General features: G+C 52.9%; 2 protein-coding genes and 1 pseudogene across 2 annotated transcripts in view; all 3 read left to right on the top strand.

Moving 5' to 3' along the window:
• The window catches only part of SPI1 (Spi-1 proto-oncogene), a 19,860-nt gene extending 9,640 nt beyond the window's left edge, over positions 1-10,220 (top strand). The window contains exons 3-5 of the mRNA XM_044682429.1: positions 6,384-6,571; positions 8,057-8,213; positions 8,854-10,220. Coding sequence (XP_044538364.1) covers positions 6,384-6,571; positions 8,057-8,213; positions 8,854-9,173 — 665 coding nt within the window. The 3' untranslated portion in view covers positions 9,174-10,220. The remainder of the gene's footprint in view (positions 1-6,383; positions 6,572-8,056; positions 8,214-8,853) is intronic.
• Positions 10,221-11,548: 1,328 nt separating this feature from the next.
• LOC123252579 lies at positions 11,549-12,355 on the top strand (annotated as a pseudogene).
• A 3,193-nt stretch (positions 12,356-15,548) lies between these two features.
• The window catches only part of MYBPC3 (myosin binding protein C3), a 26,758-nt gene continuing 17,992 nt past the window's right edge, over positions 15,549-24,314 (top strand). The window contains exons 1-7 of the mRNA XM_044681864.1: positions 15,549-15,576; positions 17,339-17,605; positions 18,376-18,504; positions 18,586-18,660; positions 21,375-21,523; positions 22,852-22,969; positions 24,149-24,197. Of these exons, the coding sequence (XP_044537799.1) occupies positions 15,552-15,576; positions 17,339-17,605; positions 18,376-18,504; positions 18,586-18,660; positions 21,375-21,523; positions 22,852-22,969; positions 24,149-24,197 (812 nt within the window). The 5' untranslated portion in view covers positions 15,549-15,551. The remainder of the gene's footprint in view (positions 15,577-17,338; positions 17,606-18,375; positions 18,505-18,585; positions 18,661-21,374; positions 21,524-22,851; positions 22,970-24,148; positions 24,198-24,314) is intronic.

Raw genomic sequence — 24,314 nt, 5'->3', positions numbered from 1 at the left:
GAGAGAGAGAGAGAGAGAGAGAGAGAGAGAGAGAGAGAGAGAAAGAGAGAGAGAGAGAGAGAGAGAGAGCCCTCCAGGCCTGGAGAACAGACATGGGCAAGAGATGGAAAGCAGGTCAGTTTAGCTGTACTGTAGTTTGTAGGAGGGTAACAGGCCATAAGCTGGGAAAGGGAAGCAGGAGACACATTGTGCAGGGATTTCAAAACCCAACAGAGAGGCCAGAGGGAGCCCCTGCAGATTCTTGAGCAGAGGTGTAACCTGGTCCGACCTGTGCTTCAAGAAGGCATCCTAGACAGGCGGTTTTCCACTCTGTGACCTTGGGCAAGGCCCTTCTCCTCTCTGGGCCTTAGTTCCCTCCTCTGTAAATGAGGGGGTTGGACTAGAGCCAAAGTCCCTTCTCTCTCAAAATGTATGACTCTAGCATTTAAGAACAGACTCAAGTCAAGTGGCCTGAAAAGTCAGAGGCTGAAGGTTCTGGGCCCGAATTGGCTGTAGCAGGCCAACAGGAAGCCCCGGGCCCAATCGCCAAATTCCAGAGTATTAGAATTAGGGGGTCCCCCTGGAAGCCAGAAAGAGAAATGTTCAGGATATAAGGGAAGTCCTTGCTTCCCACAGTGGGTGGAAAACTTCTGGGACTTATTATAACATCACAACAGACTAGAGTAGGACGTAGGTTCCTCAACAGCAGGGACTGTTCTGTAGTGAACTTACACATAATAGGCTTAAAATTTTATTTTAAACTCTTATGTGAAACAGGGCAGGAGAACAGGAAGGACCAGGCAATGGGTGTTAAGTGACTTGTCCAGGGTCACTCAGCTAGAAAGTGTCTGAGGCCAGATTTGAACTTAGGACCCCCTATCTCTGGGCCTGGTTTTCCATCCACTGAGCCCCATAATAGGCTTTTTTTTTTAAACCCTTAACTTCGGTGTATTGTCTCATAGGTGGAAGAGTGGTAAGGGTGGGCAATGGGGGTCAAGTGACTTGCCCAGGGTCACACAGCTGGGAAGTGTCTGAGGCCGGATTTGAACCTAGGACCTCCCATCTCTAGGCCTGACTCTCAATCCACTGAGCTACCCAGCTGCCCCCAATAGGCTTTTAATAAATGCTCATCAACAACAAATACAAGAACTTATTTTTAAAACATGTTTTTTTTTTAGTTTTTTAGTTAGTTTTTTTTTTAAAGCTTACTGTGTACTTGTCCCTGTGCTAAGAAGCACGTGGGGGGTGGTGGTGGGGAGGTTCCAAACAGAAGAAAAGGCCCAGAAAGGAATTTCAGTTGGCGAGCCAGGGAGATTGAGCATGACTGACCTGGGGGCCTTTCCTGAAAATGGAGGCTCCAGGAGGAAAGGGCCAGGAGCTGGAGGGATCTTCCAGCATGAGAAGGTCGATGGAGCCTGGAGGAGAAAGTGTGGAGAGTCCGAACGGAATGGTTGAGACAGAAATAAGTTCCTAGAGGAGATCGCCACGGGGGCTGGTTATGGGCCCCTGGAGATGCTGAGGACGTGGGCCTCACTTCAGAGGTTACATCCGAGATCTGGGGTAGTCCTCCCCGAAACTGCCTCTGGTGTCCCTGTCAAAGGAAGAACCCTGGGCTGGGTGGACCATGGCACCCCCTTCTGCCCTGGGGCCAAGAGATCATCCCAAGGAAGCCCCTTGGCAGTCAGTCCACTGGAACCCTCAACCAATGCTGCCCTTGCTCATTGGAAAATCCTCCTTGGCCATCCTCTTCAGGGATAGTTTATGAGATCTGCAAGAAAATGGGGGTCCTTACGTTGTCCCTGCATCTCATTGCTGAACAGGTGGCCCCCCAGTTTGGGGCAGGCCAGGTTCCTGGCGAAGGTGTTTTAAAGCAAAATGCTCTAAAACAAATTGAATTTCTCTACAGAAACAAATAGAGAGCTAGATCTGGACCCAAGGCTGTAAGGATTCATGGTTATTAGGGCTGAAGAATTCCCAAGCGGTGGTCGGCCACTACTTATCTAGTCTGGTTCTCCGATTATCTGGCCCATCCTTGAAGCCTCTATACCTTGGTAGAACTTACCAGAACTTGGAGTCCTCAGACATAGGTTAGGATAGCACAGTGGATAGAGTGCCAGACCTGGAGATGGGATGTCCTGGGTTCAAATGTGGGCTCAGACACTTGCTAGCAGTGTGATCCTGAGCAAGTCACTTGACTCCAATTACCCAGTCCTTGCCCTTCTGTCTCAGTCATTACTAAAATAGAAAGTATAAGTTAAAAAAGAAAAATCTAGGATCAAAGAGCTAGAATTGGAAGGGAACCATCTAGTCCAACCCCCTCCTTGACTTTCAGACATATAAGCTATGTGACTTCCCTAAGGTTTCACATATTTGTAAGTAACAAAGATGAGATTTGAACCCAAGACCTTTAACTCTAAATCCAATTCTCTTTCTATGGACTACCCAGAGGAAGGGGCAACTAAGGTGGCACAGTGGATAGAGAGTTAGGCTTGGAATCAGGAAGATCTGGGTTCAAATCTAGCTTCAGAAATTTCCTAGCTCAGTGACCTTGGCCAAGTCACTTAATCTCTGCTTGCTCATGGAAATGGCTTTAAAAAATTATATTGGTATGTAATCTGGAAAAAAATTTTTTAATCACATACACAAAAAACAAAAACAAAAACAAACAAACAAAAAAGGAAATGGCAAACCATTCCAGCATCTGCCACAAAACCCCAAAGTGGGACATGACTGAAGGATTAAACAACACAGAGGAAGGATGCAAAAGAGAAGCAGCTGAGTGGGTACATGGCGAAGTGGAAATAGTTCCCATTCTGATGATGAATCAGAACACTCCCACCCAAATCTTGGCTCTGAAACTTATTGGCTGTGTGGTCATGGAAGTCACTTAACAGCTCAATGCCCCAACTGATAATATTGGGGGGGACCCACAGATGGGGGCTCTTGAAGATGGTACTAGAGGAAAACATCCTTGACTCCTTGGGGCAGCCCTAGGCCCCTGCAGGGATGTAATGGGTTGCTCTCTGGACATCTGACCTTATTAGATTAATTAGAATTAAGCTAATGAGCTTATGTGGACCATATAGAAAACAGGGACAATGACAACTGTAGGATGAACCATAAAGGCACAGTGTTCGAACTAGAAGGGACCTTGAGAAAACACTTTGTAAAGATTTCTAAAATGGGAGGAATTTCGCGCCTCAGACCTAACTTTTTGGAGAAATGGCTACAAAAGCCATATTTGAGCCACTATAAATAATGTGGCCAAATGACATGTGGCACAAATTTTCTAATATTTTTATTGTAATTTTTTCATTTAAAAAGCATTTTTTCTCCCCCTGGGAAAAAGAAAAGAAAAAGAAAAATCCTTAACAAGTGCAGACAAGCAAAACAAATCCACGTTGCACCCCCCCCCAAATATATGCCCTTCTTCATGTCGGGAGGTGGCCACCACGTTTGATCGGCCATTGATGATCAGAGCTCCCAGAGCTTTCAGAGCTGCTGACTTTACCAAGTGGTCGGTATGGTATAAATGGTGCTCCCAGTGGTCACTTGGCTCTGCATCAGTCCATGCAAGTCTTTCAGGGATTTCTCTGAAACTTCCCCCTTCACCTTATAACTCAATCCCATCCCCTGAGGGCTTCTCCACCAAAAGAGCTGCAATGGATCCATCGATGTCTCTGTCTGTTCCTCTGTCCACTGGCTGGAGCTGCCCAGAAGGGTCAGAAGTGCAGGGAGAGGGCGAGGCTTCCTGCTACCGAAGATGAGTGCTGCTCTTTGCGGGGCATCTCCCGCTGGCTTCTGGGTCTCCCCGCAGTAGAAGGGAACTTCTCGGTGGCTTGGACTGTCTGCAGGCTCCGGCACTTTCTTCCAGGCTGGGTGATCTTAGGTAAATCCCACAACCAACGGTTCTGGGCTTCTGTGGCTTCAGCTCTAAGACTCGAAGGCCTCGCAGCCCTTCTGGCTCTAGAACCATGACGTCACCTGTTTTGTCTGCTTGACTTAACCAGTGTTGGTGCGGTTGGATTAAATTGATCCAACCAGCGACGTCGTAATCGATCACTGTGGTGCAGAGTGAGAAGCGGCGGGCATCGTGGATAGAGAATGGTCATCGGAAGACTTGAGTTCAAGTCCCACCACTGAAGCAGGGAGGATGTGCATTTTGGGGTAGCTTAGGCTCTCTATGCCCCCAAGCAGCTGCTGGTCTACACCGCAGCCCTGCCAGTCTACACTGGAAAGGCAGTTTTCCTCACTGGACATCCCTTTTCCAAGGAAATCACAGATCTGGCCCAAATGGTTCAAATCCAAACACGGAGCAATCCGTGTTCTCCAGGAGCTCTTGTTCTGATGGGCAACAGCCCCTGTGAGAGGGGGCAGAGGGAGGAAACAGCATTGACCGAGCACCTGCTGGGGCTTCCCAGGTAGTATCTCATCTGATCAAATGGAACAAGGGTAGGATAGTTCCCAGAGGAGGCATTGAAACCTCAGGGAAGGCCTCCTGCAAGCTGGTGCTCCAGACATCAGGGACAGCCCGGGCAAAGGTATGGAGATGGGAGATGCTACAGGGATCAGCAAGAAGGCCAGTTTGACTGGGCCACAGAATTGGAGAAACAGACTCCCATAAGTCCAGTGTCTGGGGCTGTCCAGGGAGTTCTGCTGACCCAGATGCAACCCTAGAAGGTCCTGAGAGACAGTCTTCCGGAGCAGCTGCGGCCAAAACCTCATTCCTGGAACCAACTGGACACCGGCTTCCCTGAGAGAAGCCTGGCTGGTCCCTAGCCCAGGCCAGCCCAGCCCAGGAGCAGGCTCTCCCTGTCTCTGTGTCTGTCTGTTTCTCTGTGTCTCTTGTCTCTGTCTCTGTCTCTCTCTACCTCTGTGTCTCTCTCTTTTCTCTGTGTCTCTGTGTCTCTGTCTCTCTGTCCCTGTCTCTGTGTGTCTGTTTCTCTGTGTCTCTTGTCTCTGTCTCTCTCTGCCTCTGTGTCTCTCTCTTGTCTCTGTGTCTCTTTCTCTCTGTCTCTGTTTCTGTCTCTTTCTTTTTCTCTGTCTCTATCTATCTGTCTCTCTCTTTCTCCCTTACCTTCTGTCTTTGTATTAATCTAAGGCAGAAGAGCAGTAAGGGCTAGGCAATTGGGGTTAAGTGACTTGCCCAGGGTCACACAGCTACGACATGTCTGAGGTGAGATTTGAACCCAGATCCTCCCAACTGTAGGCCTGGTGGTCAACCCACTGTGCTACCTGCCCGCCCCAGCCCATGCTCTTTCCAACTTGGAAAGACCCTCCAGAGCTGGCATTTTCCTTCTGTCGCCTCTAAGAACTCCTTCAGGACACAGCCAGAAGAGACCATCCAAAAATACCTCACTGTCCTAAAGCACTTCAAGCCATTCCTCACACAACAGTCCTGCCATTATTGGCCTAATTTTACAAGGAATAAACTAAGATCAGAGGGGAAGGAACACGCCGAAGGTGATGCAGTTAGAAAGTGTCCCAGCTGGGATTTGAACCCGGCTCTCTTGACTCCATTGGTCCATGTAATTGGCAGATGGAGGTAAGTGACTTTGACTCTTTTGGGAAATCCTAGCCCACGTTTCTCTTGGGTTATTCCAAAGAACAAGCTTGAACAAGCGCCAAACTTCCCAGGACAGGTCTGCGCCTGGGACAGTCCTCTGGGATTCCAGGTTCGTCCACCTCTGGGTCTGGCTCTGAGGTCCAAGAACCACCTCTGATACCCAGAAGCTGCGTGATCTTGGGCTAGTCCTTCACCCCCAGGAGTCTTATTTCCTCATCTGTAAAATGGGTATAATGACGCTTGTAGCAGCTGCCCCTCAGAGAGGGAAGCAAAGCTCTTTGTGAACCTCAGAGCCCAGATAAACGCAAGCTGTTATTATTGTGGATCTATTTTGCTGTTGGTGATGTGTGTCTATGGACAGGGGGGTTCAGGGTTCATCGAGAGATGGAAGAGGAGCAAAGAGAAGGGTGGGCAAAGGACCTGGATTCGAGAAACCTGGGGGCAGCTGGGTGGCTCAGTGGATTGAGGGCCAGGCCTAGAGACGGGAGGTCCTGGGTTCAAATCTGGCCTCAGACATTTCCAGCTGTGTGACTCTGAGCAAGTCTCTTAACCTCAATTGCCCACCCTTACCACTCTTCTACCTTGGAGCCAATACCCAGGATTGATTCTAAGATGAAAGGGAAGGGCTTTAAAAAAAAAAAAAAGGAATCCTGGCTTTGCTACTTGGCTACTTGTCACTTCCCCAAATCTGTGCCTCAGTTTCCTTTTCTGTAAAATGAGGTCGTTGGACGCCGAGGCCCTTCTCCCACTAGCTTTCAGGTCCCCCAACCCTTGGAGCCTGTGGATTCCCTGATTCCCCCAGAGTCTCCCTCTCTGACAGCCTCTCCACTCCCCCTAGATCACTACTGGGACTTCCACCCCCATCACATGCACAATGAGTTTGAAAACTTCCCCGAGAACCACTTCACGGAGCTCCAGAGCGTCCAGCCCCCCCAGCTGCAGCAGCTTTACCGCCACATGGAACTGGAGCAAATGCACGTGCTGGACACCCCCATGACCACCGCCCACGGCAGCATCAGCCACCAGGTAGGAGCCCTGCCTCCGGGGGCAGCCCGGCGCCAGCCTCTGGCTCCTTCTCTCTCTCCTCCTCCGTCTCGTCCCCATCCCCATCCCCGTCTGTCCCAGGAGAGCCCTCCCAGGCGGCTGTGGTGAGGCTGCCTGGGCCATCACAGGAAGCCGACGTGAGCTCTTACCCAACACGGCTTCCTGCCAACGGCCAGAGTGCCAACTGCCACCCCTGCTGACCCCCTGACTGACCTCCCATACTCCAGCCTGGAGCGATGGATTCGGAGCTTCAGAACCTACCACTGCCTCTAGCTCCCTGTGTGACTCTGCGCCAGTCCCTTACATTTCTGGGTCTCAGTTTCCCCATCTGTAAAATGGGAAAGTTAGGCTAGGTGGCCTCTAAGGTCCCTTCCAGCTCTGGAGCCATGAGCCTAAGTTACCTAATCTCTCTAGGTCTCAGTTTCCCCATCTGTAAAATGAAGAGATTGGGCTTAACGACCCCTAAGGTCCACCCAGCCCCCACTGACTTTCTCGTTACCCTCCAGGATGCTCCCAGATCCCACAAACATTTAGCACCCCAAAACCACCTGAACGCCGTCCTGACTGACCTTCTAGGGCCCTGTTATCCCCTCAATCCCCGCCAGCCCCCACACTGGCTTAAGACTCGCCGATAGATGCCCCAGTAACGTGGGTCCCGTTGGACCAGCCAGCCAACAAGCAAAGGCTCCCCCAGCCGATTCTCTATCCCCGCCTCCTGGCCTCACGGACACCTTCGTGAGCCCCCAAAGCCCTGGCCTCAAGGACCCTCCAAGAAGCCTCCTTCTCTCCAGCTGAGCCTCCAGGACTCCCTTTTGGCCTCAGTGAATCGAATGATGCTCACCACCCTCGGCTGACCTTTAGGCACACGTTCCTAATCGTATTAACCCTCTCAGAGATCCCCCAACTCCAAAGACTGCTGATTCTCCTCCCTCCCAGTGACCTTTGGAAATGCGCTGAAAGCCTCTGGGCCTCAGTTTCTCCAGCTGTAAAATGGGGGATGGATTTTATGACCTCTGAAGGGGCGGATGGATTTAATGGCTTCTAAAGTCCTTTCCAGGTCTAAAGTACAGGACTGCAGCCCCCCCAAAGCCCTTTCCTATCCCCGCTGACCCTCCAAGAAACCCCGATGTTTTTGACTCGCCCTCGATCCGTCCCTTTTCCCCTCAGTTTACCCAGCGCACCCTCCTCGTCTTACTGATCACCCAAGCCCTGCGGCACCCTCCCAATGGTCTCCCCTGATGACGGTGACCTACCGGGCTTGGCACCCCTTGACTGACTTCCCCTTCCCTGGGGCCCCCTCAAACCCCGCTCCCGCGTCCCTGAACGGCCCACTCCCAGCATTCCCCAAGCGGCCGCCGAGCCCTCCGTGACGCCATGTTTCTGCCTCTCTCTCCTCTGCTCGCTGATGTCCTCCTCCCCGGCCCCGTGTCCCAGCTCCCCTCACTGGCCCCTCTGCCTTCCTCCCAGGTCTCGTACATGCCCTGCATGTGCCTTCAGTACACGTCTCCCACCCAGCCCAGCTCTGACGAGGAAGAAGGGGAGCGGCAGAGCCCCCCGCTGGAAGTGTCGGACGGGGAGACGGAGGCCCTCGAGCCCGGCCCGGGAATCCTGCACGGAGAGACAGGTCAGTAGCTGGCCGGCCCGGCCTCCCGGCTCGCCGTGCTGGCACAAAGGTGCCCGGCCAGCCTGGGCCACGAGCCGGGAGGGATCTCTGGGGGCGGCACCCCGAAGCCTGGGGCCTGCCTCACGCACTTGGGAGACCAGCCCATCCCTGGCGGCCCTCCGCCCGCAGGAGGCTTTTCCAGAGCTGGTTCAGAGACAAGTTCCTTCGGCTCGTTTTTGTTCTGTTCGAAAGCTTCCCCTCCATCTTAGAATCCACACTGAGTATGGGCGAGGCGGGAGGTGCCGAGGGCTAGGCCGGGCGCTTCAGTGACTCGCCCAGGGTCACACAGCGTCCCCCCAAGATCTCGGCGGCCTTTCCGGGGCCCCTCGCTCTGTCTGGCCCGTGACGAGCTTTTCCCTCCCCCCCTTCTCCCCGCTGCCCATTCTCTGTCTCAGACTCGAGGCGCCCCATCGGGCCTTTGTCCCCGATAATGTCCTCCTCCCTGTGCCTGTGTCCTCGTCGGTCCCACGAGGGTCCCCTCCCGCTCCAAGCCCTGGGCTTCGGGGCAGCGAGGGGGCCCTCGGACCGTGGCCGGGCCCCGAGGCGGGCCGAGGAGGGCCGGGCCTGGGACATAAGCTGACGGCCGCTCTGTCCCTTCCAGGCAGCAAAAAGAAGATCCGCCTCTACCAGTTTCTCCTGGACCTTCTGCGCAGTGGGGACATGAAGGACAGCATCTGGTGGGTAGACAAGGACAAGGGCACTTTCCAGTTCTCCTCCAAGCACAAGGAGGCCCTGGCCCACCGCTGGGGCATCCAGAAGGGGAACCGGAAAAAGATGACGTACCAGAAGATGGCGCGGGCCCTTCGGAACTACGGCAAGACGGGCGAAGTCAAGAAGGTGAAGAAGAAGCTCACCTACCAGTTCAGCGGGGAGGTGCTGGGGCGGGGGACCCTGGTGGATCGGAGGCACCCACCCCACTGAGCGCCCCAGCCTGCCTGCCCACCCCACGCCGGGCCCTGGCACCCCCGCACCCCTGACCCTGCCTCCGTGGGACAGGAGGGGAGGGCCGTGCCCAAGGCTGGCACCGGTGCCGGGGCAGGAGGCCAGACCCTGCCGCATTAGCTTCCCCTCTGCCTGTAGCATTAAGCCCACGTTTCTGGGACGCCTGTACAGTCCGGGTGGGCGATGGACCTTGGAGGTGTCCTGACCTCTGGCCTCCCCTCCCTCCTCCGAGGTCTCCAGCTGCCCCCCAGCTTGTCTTCCTCCCCTTTCACTCAGGGATTTCCCCTCAAGCCAACCCCGGACCTCAGGGAGCCGCCTCGCTGCCCCCCCGTCGGGCCCTGCCTGTAAACCCAGTTTCTGTCCATGGAATCCTCTGATCACCGGACGGGGCGCCTCCCTCATTAAAGGAATCTTCCAGGGAATCCTTTGTACAAAGCAGGGAGTCATTTCACAGAAGGCATCGCCGCTCTTTAATTTATATGCCGAGGTGCCCCCCGGACGTCCACCTTTCCGTGGAGGCCCGTCCTCACCCGCCTCGGCTGTCCGGACGCTCCCCAGCGACGGGGAGGCGGCCCATCCGCGTGTCGAGCGAGCCAGACGGGGCCGGAAGCCCTCGCGCTTTGATAGCCCCCCTCCATCAGAGCCCACCGACTCCCACGTTGGGCCCAGCTCTAACGTTCGGGGGCGTCCTGCTCCCCGGCTTCAGGCAGGGCCGGACCACAGCAAAGGGGGGAGGGAGGAGCGAGAAAGCAGACCCGAGGATTCCCGAGGCCCAGAGGCGGGGGCCGGGGGGCCGCCCTGAGGTACCCGTGTATCATAGCCCCGCAGATTCTTTCCCCGAGATGTCCCTGAGCGCCTGAGAAAAGCGCTCCTTACCTCGTGTCTTCTCCATTAAGGATGCGCCTGGCCACTGGAAATGGTTGGAATAAAACGATTGTTGATGATACGTGTATAACCCGCGGAATTGCTCATCAGCTCAGGGAGGAGGGAGGCAAGAGGGGGGAGAGAAACACGAATCATGTAACCATGGAAAAATATTATAAATAAAAAAGAAAGACAACGATCGTCAGAACTTCAGAGGGTCCGCTTCGGTTCTGTGGTTCTACGGCACGCTGGAACCCTCCGGCAAAGCTCTCAGCTCATTCCACATCAACCCCAATCTGGCCTTTTCTGCCCCAGACAGATGGGAAGCTCACAGGCCACGATGGCTTCATTTCCGCCTCTAGCATCAGGCACGTTGTTGTGATTGTTCAGCCCTTCACATACCTCCCACTCTTCTCGGCCCATGGACTCACCCAAAGGGCTTTCTTGGCAAAAATGATGAAGTGGTTTGCCATTTCCTTCCCCGGTGGGTCCCCATTTTACAGATGAGCAACTGAGGCCAATGACTTGCCCAAGGCCCCACAGCTGGCAAGTGTCGGAGGCCTGATGTGGACTCGGATCTCCCCGAGGCCACCCCTGCTTCCCTACCCCCTGCCCCCCTTAGCTGCCCCCATAGGACACATATGCCGATTAATAGATAGTTGTCGCCCGGTCGATTTCCAGACACTTTCTAAGTCACGGGGAATAAAAAGCCAAAGACCAAACCCCTAAAAGTCCCCACTCCAGAGTCCCTGCCCGCACGGCATGCATGTTCTGCTGAAAGGATTCTCCATTGAGGGGGGACAAAGGAAGCACCGGGGCACAAAGCAGCATCTGTCTGGAATTCCATCCTCGAACTGAGGAAATTCATCACTATCAATGCTTAATTAATCACTAGTCCATGAATGAGCATTTATTATTATTATTATTATTATTATTATTATTTATTTTCCTAAACCCTTACCTTCTGTCCTAGTATCAATTTTAAGGTAGAAGAGCAGGAAAGGGTAGGCAATGGGGGTTCAGTGACTTGTCCAGGGTCACACTGCTAGGAAGTATCTAAGGTCCAATTTGAACCCAGGATCCCCGGACTCCAGGCCTGGTGCTTTTTTCCACTGAGTTAATTAGCTTCCCCTGAACAAGCATTTATTAAACAATTAGCTAATAAATTCTAGTATTGATTCTAAGAGAGAAGGCAAGGGGGGGTAAAAAAAGGGCTGTATACATCTCAGACAGATACAGAGTAGATGGAAGGTCATCTCAGAGGGAAGGTGCTAGCCATGGGGGACCCTGAAAAAAAACTCCTGTAGAAGGAAGGAAGCTGAAAGCTTTAAGGAAGCCAGCAAAGCCCAAAGGCACCCGTGAGGAGGGAGAGCACTTCAGGCACAGGAGACCGACAGGGCAGAGGCAAGGTGTCGCCACCGCCTTGCGGGATGGGCAGTGGGGAGAAAGCCTTAAGAAGGCTGGGAAGGTAGGAGGCAGCCAAGCGGCGGATGGCTTTCCATGCCCAGCAGAGGATTTTACATTGGATCCTGGAGGTAATAGGGAGCCACAGGAGTTCATTGACTAGAGAGACCACAAGGACGTAACCTGTGCCGCTAAGTGTGCCCGGGAGGCCACGGAGCTGGAGCAGAAGCACTGTCGGCGGGACGCACAGCAGCAGTAGCAGCCGCAGCGCCCCGAGTCCTTTTATGGAAAACCTTGTCCTGGACTTACTGAGGAAGACGAGACTAAGCCGGGAGACTGTATCCCAGATATGCCAGGCAGTGAACGTGCCGGAGAACTCGTGGCTCGAGCTCCAACTAAAGGACTCTGGGTGCCCCTGGGGAAAGAAGCCACGGTGATGCAACGCTGTGGGCACAGAACAGGCGACCAAGAATGCCATTCTTTAGCAAAGGCGATCAGAAGTTAGAACAATTCAGGGTAGCACCCCAAGACCCCACGTATGCCATCATAAGAGAGAATACGCGGCACGAAAAAGACGTGAGGATTCAGAAGTTAAAGGAGCCACTGGAAGATTCTGCCTCAGAAGAAGATGGCAGTCGTTCCAGCTCCTCAGCATGTAAGGAGAAGCATAAGAGAAAGAAGAAGAAAGAGAAACATAAGAAAAGGAAAAAGGAGAAGAAAAAGGCAAAAAAGCACAGCTCTAAATCAAATGAGAGTTCAGACTCGGACTAGGAAGTAATTTCCTTTGACTCCACCTTGTCACTCCAGAATCACAGCTGAATGTCAGAGGTAGAGAAGTAGCCACAAAAGGGCCTCCGCTGACAGAGAAAAAGGAACCAGAAAACGTGCATAGTTAGCATCCCCCCATGGCATTTTGCTCTGGCTGCCAACAGTGATGAATTCACTGTGGTGTTGAGTTTCTTATATGCCACACTGCTGGATTCTCTTCATCATCCTTCCTGTGTACTGTAGTTTGTGATTTTGAAAAAAAAAAATCAAGCACAAGATACGAAAAGGTGTTTCCAAGAGAGATTCCCCTAGAAGAGTAGAGAGTTAGTGGGGTGGTAGGATGACTTGAGAAGTTGAGATCTTCAACAGTTACAAGTGTGTTCTTTTGGGTGATGGAGGAAAGATAATGGAGGAAGGGCTCTGTTAAAATTGCATTAATGCTTTCTCCATGATTGAAAAAAAATCATTATTTCCAAAAAAAAAAAAAAAAAAGAGACACTAAGAATAAATGGTCTGACAGGTAAGAGAATACCCAGGAGAAAAGTGTCAAAAAAAAAAAAAAAACCCCTAAAAGAAAGTATCAAGAAGAAGAGCGTGATCACTAGTGTCAAAGGCTATAGAGAAGTCAGGAAAGATGAAGATTGAGAAAAGTCCATCAGATCTGGCAATTAAGAAATCACTGATGACTTTGGAGAAGGTGGTTTCAATTGAATTATAAGCCTGAAGTAGGATACAGAAGGTTTAAAAATAAGAGGGAGGAGATGAATGGAGGCAATGAATGTAGATGGCTTTCTCAAGGAGTTTACCCAAGTAGGGAAAGAGTGATACAGGATATAGCTAACAGGGATGGTAGGATCAAATGGGGTTTCTTTAAAAGATGAAGGAGATGTGGCTGTAATGTAGACAAGAGGGAAAGAGAGTGGATTGGGAGAAATAAAAAATGAGACAGTGAGAGAGAGACAGAGAGACAGAAAGAGAGAGAAAGAGAGAGAGGAGATAATAGAGGAAGTAATCTGCTGGATGCGCTTGCAGGGGACGAGGTTAAGGATACGTGCAGAGTCATTTGCTTTGGCAGAGAGAAGGGAGACTTCTTCATGGGAGACTGAGGCAAAGGAGGGATGGTAGTATAAGACATCTGAGTGATGTGAGATGAAGCAGATGATGGGAATTATCTCAGGTTCCAAGTGATCAGCAAAAGGAAATGGGGACAAAGGACTTGAGAGAGGATAGCGTTGAGTTGAACTGATTCACCAAGGAGTCAAGGGAAGAATGTGCAGGATAATGGCCTGGAAAGGAACTGAGGGGCAGAGGGATTGAAAGACCTGGTAAAAATGAAGGACAAGGTTAGGCATCATGAGGAAGAAGGAAAAGATGGCATCTTAGGAGGGTGAGGTCACCATTTATTAAACACCTCCTAGTGTCCGACAGTGTGTTAGGGGCCAGGGATAGAGATGTCCCTTTCAGGATAAGCTCATCACTTCTAAACTCACTACCATGCTGCTAAGTCAAGCCTTGATTGATTCCACCTTCCTCAAATTCCTCTCCCCTCTGCCTGGAGGCTGGAGTGGATGACCACCCTCCTCCAATGCCTGCCCTTACAGAGGGCAGATCCTGGACTCTCAGCTCACCATTCCACTATACATCCACTGCCCTGCCTGATTTCAGCTCCACAGAACAAGATGCCCAGTGCCAAGTACCCCCTGGCATCCCACCCCCCTTTCCTTAATCCTTTATGTTTTGTCTTCCCATTTAGATTGTAAAATCCCTGAGGGCAAGGACTATCTTTTTATTCATTGTATCCCCAGTTTAGCCCAATGCCTGGTACTTCGGTGCCTAATAAATGTTAATTGATTAGATTGGATGAACTAGTCCTTGTCCTCAAGGGCCTTGCTTGCATTCTACCTGGAGGAAGCAACACAGTAATATAATAATAATAACTCCCATTTCTATAATCCAGTGATTCCCAAAGTGGGCGCCACTGCCCCCTGGTGGGTGCTGCAGCGATCCAGAGGCATGGTGACGGCCACAGGTGCATTTGGGGCGGTGAATAACTGTAAGGGAGCGGTGATAGTATGTGACAGGGGGCGCTAAGTAATATTTTTTCTGGAAAGGGGGTGGTAGGCCAAAAAAGTTTGGGAACCACTGCATAATCCTTTGAGGGTTTTTTTTTTTAACCCTCACCGTCCATCTTAGAATCGATACTGAGTATTGGCTCCAAGGCAGAAGAGCAGTAAGGACAAAGCAATGGGGCTTAAGTGACTTGCCCAGGGTCACACAGCTAGGAAATATCTGAGGCCACATTTGAATCCAGGACCTCCTATTTCTAGGCCTGACTCTCAATCCACTGAGCCACCCAGCTGCCCCCATTCCCTATTCTTTAAATTTTGCAAAGCCCTTTCCTCACCACAACCCCGTGAGGTAGTTTGTAAAATGCTTATTAACCTCGTTTTATAATTAAAGGAACAGAAGTTGGGAGATGACTTGACTTCTCTCTGGTCATACAGCTAGCATTAGAGCAGGCACGGTACGGATCTCTAGCCTGGAAACAACCTTGAGGGACATCTTGACCAATCCCCTCATTTTACAAGTAGGGAAACTGAGGCCTGAGTGGTTCAGGTCACCCACGTAGCAGGCATCAGAGGCAGGACTTGAACCCAGGTCCATTGACTCTAGAGGCAAGTGTTTCCCCATTGTGGCCGTGCCACGTTCCTTTGAAGTCTGGTTTTCAGGCGGAAGGTCCAAGGCTACTTTCCCACCATGTCCAGCTCCCTTCACGTCCTGGGCCCGCGACCCCCAGATTGTGCTGTCTCTGCCCTCTGCCCGATGGCCACGGGGAGTCCCTGAATGGGGACAGAAAGATAATGGGACAGGTGAGGGCACACGAGGGGTGGGGGGAAATGAAGGCCGCCAGTCCAGTGGGATCAGCCAGGATGGGAGGGCCATCAGGCGGGTGCCAGGGGAGGCTGGGCATCCCTAGGCTAGAGGATGGGGAGTGGGTCTGGACCACCGACTCAGAGAGGACATGGGAGAGAGCCTGAGGGAGCCTGCTCAGAGCCACGGCCGCAAGCTGAGCTTCGGAGAGGTGCCTTCCCCAGCCCCGGCTCTATCTCCCCACTTGGGGTGGGGGTGGGGGGCTCTCTGCTCCCTGGAATTTGCCTATATTTAGTCCTCGCCCTGGCCCGCAGCTGATAAGGAGCCCCTGGCGATAAGGCTGGGGGAGGGCCGGGATGCTTTATAGGGCCCGAGACGCCGGCAATCTCACTCCCTCTGTCTGCTCCGGCCCCTTCGGTCAGTGCCCAGCGCCCAAGAGACCTTCTCAGGATGCCCGAGCCGGGGAAGAAAGCAGGTAGAGAGCTGGGGTGGGAAGCTGGGGCGGGAGGGATCCGGGCATAAAGGGATGGGGGGCGTCAAAGGGGCTGAGAGAGCAGGCCTGGAATGGGTGGGCTACCCTGGAGAAGGGAAGTGGCTCATGGACCTGGGATCTCCCCCTGCTACCCCGCACACTGCCATCCCACTGGCCCAAGAAGTGAACAGGGAGCCGGGAAGGTCTGAGGCAAAAGAGGGGTACACTCCCCAAACACAGAGCAATGGGGGTCACAGAAAGAGGGTCCCCAAGACGAGGACTCGAGGGCTGGCTTGGTCACTTATTATCTGGGTGACCTTGGGCAAGTCCATTTCTTTGTCTAAACCTCAATTTCCTCATTTTCTAAATAAGGGGGGAGTCGGAGAGATGATCTCTAAGGACCCCCTCACCTCTTTGACCATTATCCTATGATGTCATAAATCCAGGCTTTGGCAGTGACTACCTGGGTGACCTTGGGCAAGTCACAACCTCTGTGGGCCTCCGTCTTCTCATCTGGATGACGAGAGGGCTGGACATGATGGCCTTCGCTGTCCTTTCCATTTTTAAGTCTATGATCTTCCCAAAGAAGGAAGCCCCAGAGAGAGGAAGGGGCTTTGCCCTGCCAATTCTGACCCCTTCCCCCACCCCCCCGGTCATAGGTGGCTCTTGGATTAGGGATGAGCCCCCTCGTTGGGGGGAGGAGTATAGGGTATAGCCAGAGAGCCCTAACTTTGGGGTTCCCTAATCCCCTTGCCCCGCAGTGGGTGGCAGGAGTCACTCCCCATTCCTTTCTAATCCTCTGCCCTCCAAGGTCACCCAGCAAAAAGGGCGTCTGAGCCCAGGTATCCCCCTCCTGGCACCTGGCTTTCACTACTTCCCTCCCCAGCCCCCCAAAGCTTCTCGCAGCTGCCCGTTATCAGTCTGAGGCCCAGAGATAAATTTAGCCAAATTCCAGGCAGGCCCAGAATTCTCCTCATTTCCTCCCCTCCTCCCTGCCTCTCCCCCCCAACCCAGAGCCCAAGAAACAGAGACTGACCTTGGCATGAAGTACTCGGATAATACGATGCCCCTCGTTTTACAGATGGGGAATGTTGTATAAATAAGAAGTGGCTAAGCTGGGATTTGAACCCAGGTCTTCTGCCGCCACGCTCAGGGCTGGCAAGCTGCCTTGGAGAGGGCACCATGGCTAGGACTCAGGGGACTCTACCACGGGACTCCTGGGCAGGGAGAGAGAGGATGGTCGTGGTGCCTGAAGAGAGAGCATCGGGCAGAGTCTGGGCCGTGCGTGCCCCCAGAGCCTTGGAGGAAGGAGATATTTGGGATTGGGGGGGGGCTGGACCAGGATGAGAAAAGAGTTGGGGGGATGCGTTCTGTGGTGGGGCTTGGGGAAGTCACTCTATTGTGGGGGAATGACGGGATCCTGGATCTGGAGGAGGCCAGAAAGCCCCCTGGCCCTCCTACCCACCAGGCTGCCTTCCCCTTCCCTTCTGAATCCAACTCTTTCTCTCCCGACTGAGCAAGGAGGGAAGGGCCGGGAAACGGGGAACCTGCTCTCCCCCCGGAATCTGGCTAAATCTGTCCCTCTCTGGGCCTCCTCCTGATAACGAACCCCTCATGGAAGGACTGAGGAGGCCGGAACTTCCCCAGGAGGCGGGGGGTTGGGGCGATTAAGGGATCTTTCCGAGGCTGGTCATCGATGGGCGGTGATGAAGGGAGAAAAGGGGAGCTTCCTAAAGCCGAAGGGCGAACCTCAACCGCTCCTCAGTTTCAGCATTTAGCAAGAAGCCCAAAACGGCCGAGGCAGCGGTGGGCAGCTCGGCCTTGTTCGAAGCCGAGACCGAGCGGGCAGGCCTGAAGCTGCGCTGGCAGAGGGCGGGCGGCGACATCACGGCCAGTGACAAGTACGTGCTGACGTCCGAAGGCACGCGGCACACTCTGACCGTGCAGGACGTGGGGCCCGACGACCAGGGGCTCTATGCGGTCATTGCGGGCACCTCGAAGGTCAAGTTCGAGCTGAAAGTCAAAGAGGCAGGTGGGTGGCCTTCCCGGCCCTCCTCCGGGGGTTCAGGGCATCCTCTTGGGGGAGAGGGCACGTCTCCCGCCTCCCCTTGGGCGCCCGCCCCTCCCGAGGACCAGGGCTTAGTCTGGGCCAGCTGGCAGCTTCCTGGGGCCCAGCTCAGGGCAGCCTCGAGAAACTGGCCCCTGGGAAAGGGATTGACCCTCTCCCGGTCTAGGCAACTTGCTATTCTGGAGAAAATGGCAGCCTGTGCTGGGACCGAGAGATCCCACACTCACACACCATCCCCGTCCCCTACCGGTGTCCCAAGCATTGCCAGGCACTGTGGCTACGAGAAAAGAGCCTCCAAGAAATGATGTTGTGCCAGGGAGGAAGAAGGGTGTAGAGGACAGACAGACAAATAAATGGGTCGTTGGAGGAAAGTGAGGACGCTAACAAGTGGAGGAATCCGAGAAGACTTTATGGAGGAAGGCCGATACCATAGTCCAAAGGGAAATGGACGGGAGGGGGGACTTCAGAGGTGAATCAGCAAGGTTGGGTTGGCAGGAGAGGGATGACTCAAAGCTGACTTGGAGGCTTCGAGCCTGGGCGTCCGGGAGGAGACGTGCCTTTAACCGAACCAGGGGCGTCAAGAAGGGGAGCCAGGAGGGCTTAAGGGAGTTCAACGGGCTCCTGAAATATCCAAGTAGAAGTGACTTCTGGGAATTGGAGAGGGGAGCTCAGGGGGGCAGATGTTAAGACGAAACCCCTTCCCATCAATAACTCCTTATTCTGGTCCCACCCAGAAAAGCCCGATTCGGTTCCGGCCCCCAATGATGCTCCTACCCCCTGTGAAGGCCTTTTGCCCTCCGAGCCTCCTGCCCCAGGTGATGCTCCCGCTCCGGGGTCCGAAGGATGCCCTCCCAACGGCGAAGGTGAGAGAGGACCCGGGTTGGGGTAGGAAGAGGCATTTGAAGCCCCAAACTGAGAGGCCAACTTGCCGAGGTCTCTTCTAGCCACCTGTGAAGCGGTTTCGGGGGACCCCATCGGCCTGTTTGTGACCCGGCCCCAGGATGGCGAGGTGACTGTGGGTGAGTGCTTGTAGGGTTGGGGAGCTGAATAGTAAAAAGAACAACTTACACTCCTTTCCCTGCACTAACTTCTTATTTCAATAACTCATCACAGTCAAGGCTACCCAGGAATTCCAGCATCCGAGGCAAAAGAGGTGAAATGGGATAGAAGGGGAGGGAAAGATGGACTGGCTCCGAGATGTTCACCCCTGGGGAGGTGGATGGGAGACATAAGCCACAAGAGTCCGGGGTGGAGAAACAGGGAGGCAGGGGTGGAGGTGGGTGGAGAACTGGGGCAGAGAGGACAGTGAGTCCTGGACTGAGCTTGGAGGAAAAGAGAGATCGAGGGATCCCAATTAATGAAAGTAACAACCAGATAGGCTGGATGGAGTCAACTTGGATGGAGAAGGGGTTGCTGAAGGATGGCAGCCGGGGAAAGGCTTTTAATGAAGACCAAAAGATAGTGGGTGGCCAAGATCCCCAATGAAGGGCTAGCATGATATTGTAAATAGTGCTGGGCTTGGAGACAGGAAGAGCCAAGTTCAAATCCTGACGCATTCTTACGAATTGGGTAATCCTGAGCCACTCAATCTCTCTGAGCCTCAGTCTTCCTATCTGTAAAATGGATATATGAACTGCCTCTCACCTGGCAGGTTTGTTGGGAAGAACAAATGAGAAGTGATTTTCTCAGAATCACAGTCAGGAAGCCAGAGGAGGGAAGTAGAAATCGAAATCAAAATCAAATCCATCCCAAAGTATCCAAGAGTTTGTGTTGTGCCAGGCATAGTGTTGGGCACTGGCATATGAATACAAAGGATGAAACAATCCCTCCTGCCTGTGAGCTCTCATCCTAAGGGGGGGGGGGGCGGGAGACAAGAATATATAAGAAAAAACATACAGTGTAAGTACAAAGTTAATAAATACGTAAGTATTTAGACACCATAGTTAGATACGCAGTAGTTTGGGGGGGCAGAGCACTAGGGATCGAGGGGGGCCGGGAAAGGGCTCCTGTGGAAGATGGACCCCAAAGCGACCTCTCAAAGGGAGGGCAGGACATAGCAAGGTGAGCTATTTAATAACGATAGAGGGATTCCAGGGCAAAGAGAAGGCAGTAGGAAACTGGCGATTGTGGGGAGGGGAGAGATTCTGCTCCAGCAAGAAGGTGGTCAAGGGAAAGCGTCACCATGGCCCCAGGACCCTGGAGGGGCCGGAGGAAAGGGAAGGGTCAGTCAGGTAGTCACTTCGCCCTGGGGAGAAGAAAGCTGTGCCCCTATCATGAAGACACTGGGGCTCCTGGTGGTAGTGCCAGCTCACACCTTGGCACTGACTCTTGATCCTGAATTCTTTTTTTTTCTTTCTTTTTTTTATTAGACATTTATTAATATTCATTTTTAATCTGTTTACATACTTTATGCCCCTACTTTCCCCTTCACCCCCCCGCTCTCCCCCCACCCATGGCCAACGCACATTTCCACTGGTTGTAGCATGTGTCCTTGTTCAGGGTCTATTTCCCATTCATGTCCGCCTCAGCCCATGCATTCAAGCAATTGTTTATCTTATATGTTTCCTCTCCTGCAGTTCTTCTTCTGAATGTGGGTAGCATCTTTACCATAAATCCCTTAGAGGTGTCCTGGGTCATTGCAGTGCTGCTGGTACAGAGGTCCATTACATTCGATTTTACCACAGTATATCAGTCTCTGTGTACAATGTTCTTCTGGCTCTGCTCCTTTCGCTCTGCATCTGTTCCCAGAGGTCTCTCCAGTTCACATGGAATTCCTCCAGTTTATTATTCCTTTTAGCACAATAGTATTCCATCACCCGCATATACCACAGTTTGTTCAGCCATTCCCCAATTGAAGGACATTCCCTCCTTTTCCAATTTGTTGCCACCACAAAAAGAGCAGCTATAAATATTTTCGTACAAGTCTGTTTATCTATGATCTCTTTGGGGTACAAACCCAGTAATGGTATGGCTGGATCAAAGGGCAGGCATTTTTTTATAGCCCTTTGAGCATGATTCCAAATTGCCAGCCAGAATGGCCGGATCAGTTCACAACTCCACCAGCAATGCATTAATGTCCCAATTTTGCCACATCCCCTCCAGCATTCATTACTCTCCCCTTCTATCATTTTAGCCAATCTGCTAGGTGTGAGGTGATACCTCAGAGTTGTTTTGATTTGCATTTCTCTAATTATTAGAGATTTAGAACACTTTCTCATGTGCTTATTGATAGTTTTGATTTCTTTACCTGAAAATTGCCTATTCATGTCTCTTGTTGATCCTGAATTCTTAAAGGCAACGCCAGTGTAGACTAAGCGCAGGAGGCCCCAGTGAGCTGGCAAGGCTTTGACTGATAGGCCTACTGATGGATCCTGTGCCTGTTGTCTGAGGGTCAGCCCAGCCATGTCCAGAGGCTTCTCCCTGGGGGCAGCTGGCCCAGGGCTGACCCAGGGGAGTCTGTCCTAACCAGCACCTTCTTATGATGCTTTAGGGTTTGCCAAGGGTTCTCCAAGACCCACCTTCCTTAAAATGATCCCCTGAGGCAGGCAAGAGAGTATTATTACCCCTATTTTATAGAGGGGGAAACAACTGGCCTCTGGTCCTGAGGCTGAGAAGGACCAGGCCCAGGATTCGAATCCCAGGCGCCTGGCTCCTGGTCCCCTGCGCACCACGAGGAAGAAAGGCGATGGAGCAGCCGGGCTCATCCCTCTCCCCACACCTTCCTTCTTCCCAGGGGACAGCATCACTTTCTCAGCCCAGGTGGCCGGGGCCAGCCTCCTGAAGCCTCCCGTGGTCAAGTGGTTCAAGGGGAAGTGGATGGATCTGAGCGGCAAAGTGGGGAAGAATTTGCAGCTACACGACAGCTACGACCGGGCCAGCAAGGTTGGGATGAGGGAGACCTGGGGCGGGGATGCCAAGTGGGTGGGGCGCTGGCCACCGGCCGCAGCATCCTGGAACTAACATTTTCGAGGTGGTAGAGAGCCACACTTGCAGCTAGGAAGACCTGAGTTCAAATCCTCCCTCTGACACATACTGGCTGCGTAACTGCTGGAGGCTCTAAGATTCTAAATCGCAAAGAACCTTGCCTTGTAGTTCCCCCTGGCCAGACAAAATCACAGATCCAAGTCTTAGCCCCATCCTTTTGTTTTTAAACCTATATTTCTATCCTAGAAACAGTTCTAAGACTGAAGAGGGGCAAAGGCTAAGCAATTGGGGTTAAGTGACTCGTCCAGGGTCACACAACTAAGGAATGTCTGAGGCCACATTTGAACCCAGGTCTTCTCATCTCCAGGCCTGGCTCTCTCTTCACAGTGCCCACTGACCCTATTTTTTTTTTAAATTTTTTTTCTTAACCTTTAACTTCTGTATTGGCTCCTAGGTGGAAGAGCGGTAAGGGTGGACCATGGGGGTGAAGTGGCTTGTCCAGGGTCACCCAGCTGGGAAGTGTCTGAGGCCATACTTGAACCCAGGACCTTTTTTTTTTTTTAAACCCTTAACTTCTGTGTATTGGTTCCTAGGTGGAAGAGTGGTAAGGGTGGGCAATGGGGGTCAAGTGACTTGCCCAGGGTCACACAGCTGGGAAGTGTCTGAGGCCGGATTTGAACCTAGGACCTCCCATCACTAGGCCTGGCTCTCCATCCACTGAGCTACCCAGCTGCTTCCCCCCCCCCCCCAGGCCCTTTCTTAATGATATAGTGAAAGGAATTATGGATGTTAGACCTTGAAGACCTGAGTTCAGATTCTGTCTCTATGCAAACTTGGGGAAATTCCTGAAACTTTCTGGGTCTTGGTTTTCTCAGCTGCTAAATGAGGAGGGATTCGATGGCTTCTAAATTTCCCATCCAGCTCTGGATGTGTTCCGTTCCCATCCGGGAGCCCAAGAATCTTTCCCTATTTGACAGAGGAGGAAATCAAGAGCAAGAGAAGGGAAAAGACCCAACCAAAGTCACCCCGCTAGGGAGCAGCATGCCGGGATGACAACCCAGATCTCTTAAATCCTACGACTCCAGGCAGCCTCAGGAAAGCAGAGGATGGAGGCCGCCTGGAAGGGGGCTAGAACATGGCGGAAGAGCGGTGGAGGAAGCCGCTGGGCTCAGGCTTAGGGATAGAGCGAAGGTGGAGGGAAGGTGGGCTTGAGGGGAGCTGGCCGTGAGCACCCCAGGGAGCAGGTCCCCTGGTTCTCACCCGCCCCGACTCTCTGCCGGCCAAAGGTCTACCTCTTCGAGCTCCACATCTCCGAGGTCCAGGCAGCCTACGCCGGCGGCTACCGCTGTGAGGTTTCCACCAAGGATAAATTCGACAGCTGCAACTTTAACCTCACGGTCCACGGTGAGTAGGTGGGCAGCGCAGCGTAATGGAGAGAACCCAAGACCTGGACTCAGGAGGACCAGAGTTCAAATCCTACCTCTCACGAGGGTCTGCTGGGTGACCCTGCCCAAGTCAGTCAACCTCTCGGAGCCTTCTTTCTCTTTGTAAAATGGGGAAAATGTTCCTTTCCTCAGAAGGCTGTTGGGAGGGTCGAGGGAGACAATTCTGTAAAGCACCGGATGGCTGTGAACTGCTGTTACTATTACCAGGTCAAGGGAGTGACCAGCGAATGCACCAGGGCCTGGCCTGGCACAGAGGGGGGCACTTAATCGATGTGGGCGATTTGAGCAAAGGCCTGGCCACCGGAGCTGCCCAGGCCGTCCAGGGGGGCCGGGGGGCCTTGTCTTCTCCTGTCCTCATCTCCTTAGGCTTCTCGAGGGCTTGACTTAATCCTGCCTACCAAGTAGCCCCATTTGCCTAGCACCATGCTAGGCACAGAGGGGAGAGAGAAGAAAAATGGGAGCCATTCGCATACAAGAGAATGTAGGGGTCCAGACCCATCACTCCTGAGGCCCGGCTCTAGGGCTGTTTCTTCTAGGAGAACGTTGTGTCCATCCCTCCCACCCTCCTGGGAAAGGGCCAGAAAATCAAAGGACCCATGAGGAGGGGTAGGGTGTTGGCAAGAGCCCTGTGTTCTAATTCAGGATCAATCGAAGTCCTGTGTTCTAATTCTGTTCCTTTGGGCCACCCTCAAAAGGCCCAGGACCACATTTAGAGTTTGAAGGATGCTTAGAGATCATTGAGTCCAACACCCTCATTTTACAGACGAAGAAACTAAGGCCAACCTTAGCCAAGTCCCTTAGCCTTGTCTACGCCTCAGTTTCCTCAGCTGTAAAATAGACGGGTTGGATAGAGAGCGGCTGCCGTCCTTCCAATTCTGAGGTTGTAGCTCATTGGTTCCGAGTCCTCTATAAAATCCTCCTAGAGATGGCGGGAAGAGAGAAGGAAGGGAAGAGCAGTCTTTAAGGGCTTTGAGATCCCCTGCAAGGGATCAGAGAAGAAGAGGACTTCGCATCTCCCCAGGGAATGTCAGATAATGGGGGCAGAGAAGGGCTTCTCCCAGCCCTCTCCTTCTCCTCCTCCTCTTTGAATTGCCTCCGTTTCTCTCCTCCCGCCTTCCCTCCCTCCCTCTCCCCAAAGAGGCCATCGGTCCTGCCGACCTCGACCTTCGCTCAGCATTTCGTCGCCCGTGAGTGAATTCTGCCCCCTTCCCGGTGCCCCTCCCCTCTCCCGTGCCCCTCCAAGCTGTGCCCTCCGTGCCCCGAGCTCCCTCCTCCTCCCCCCTCCCTGGTTCCTCTTCCCCCAT

This window comes from Gracilinanus agilis, chromosome 6 (assembly GCF_016433145.1).
Source record: "Gracilinanus agilis isolate LMUSP501 chromosome 6, AgileGrace, whole genome shotgun sequence".
NCBI lineage: Eukaryota > Metazoa > Chordata > Mammalia > Didelphimorphia > Didelphidae > Gracilinanus > Gracilinanus agilis.
Note: the sequence above shows the minus strand (reverse complement) of the source record. Positions and strands in the feature narration are given on the sequence as shown.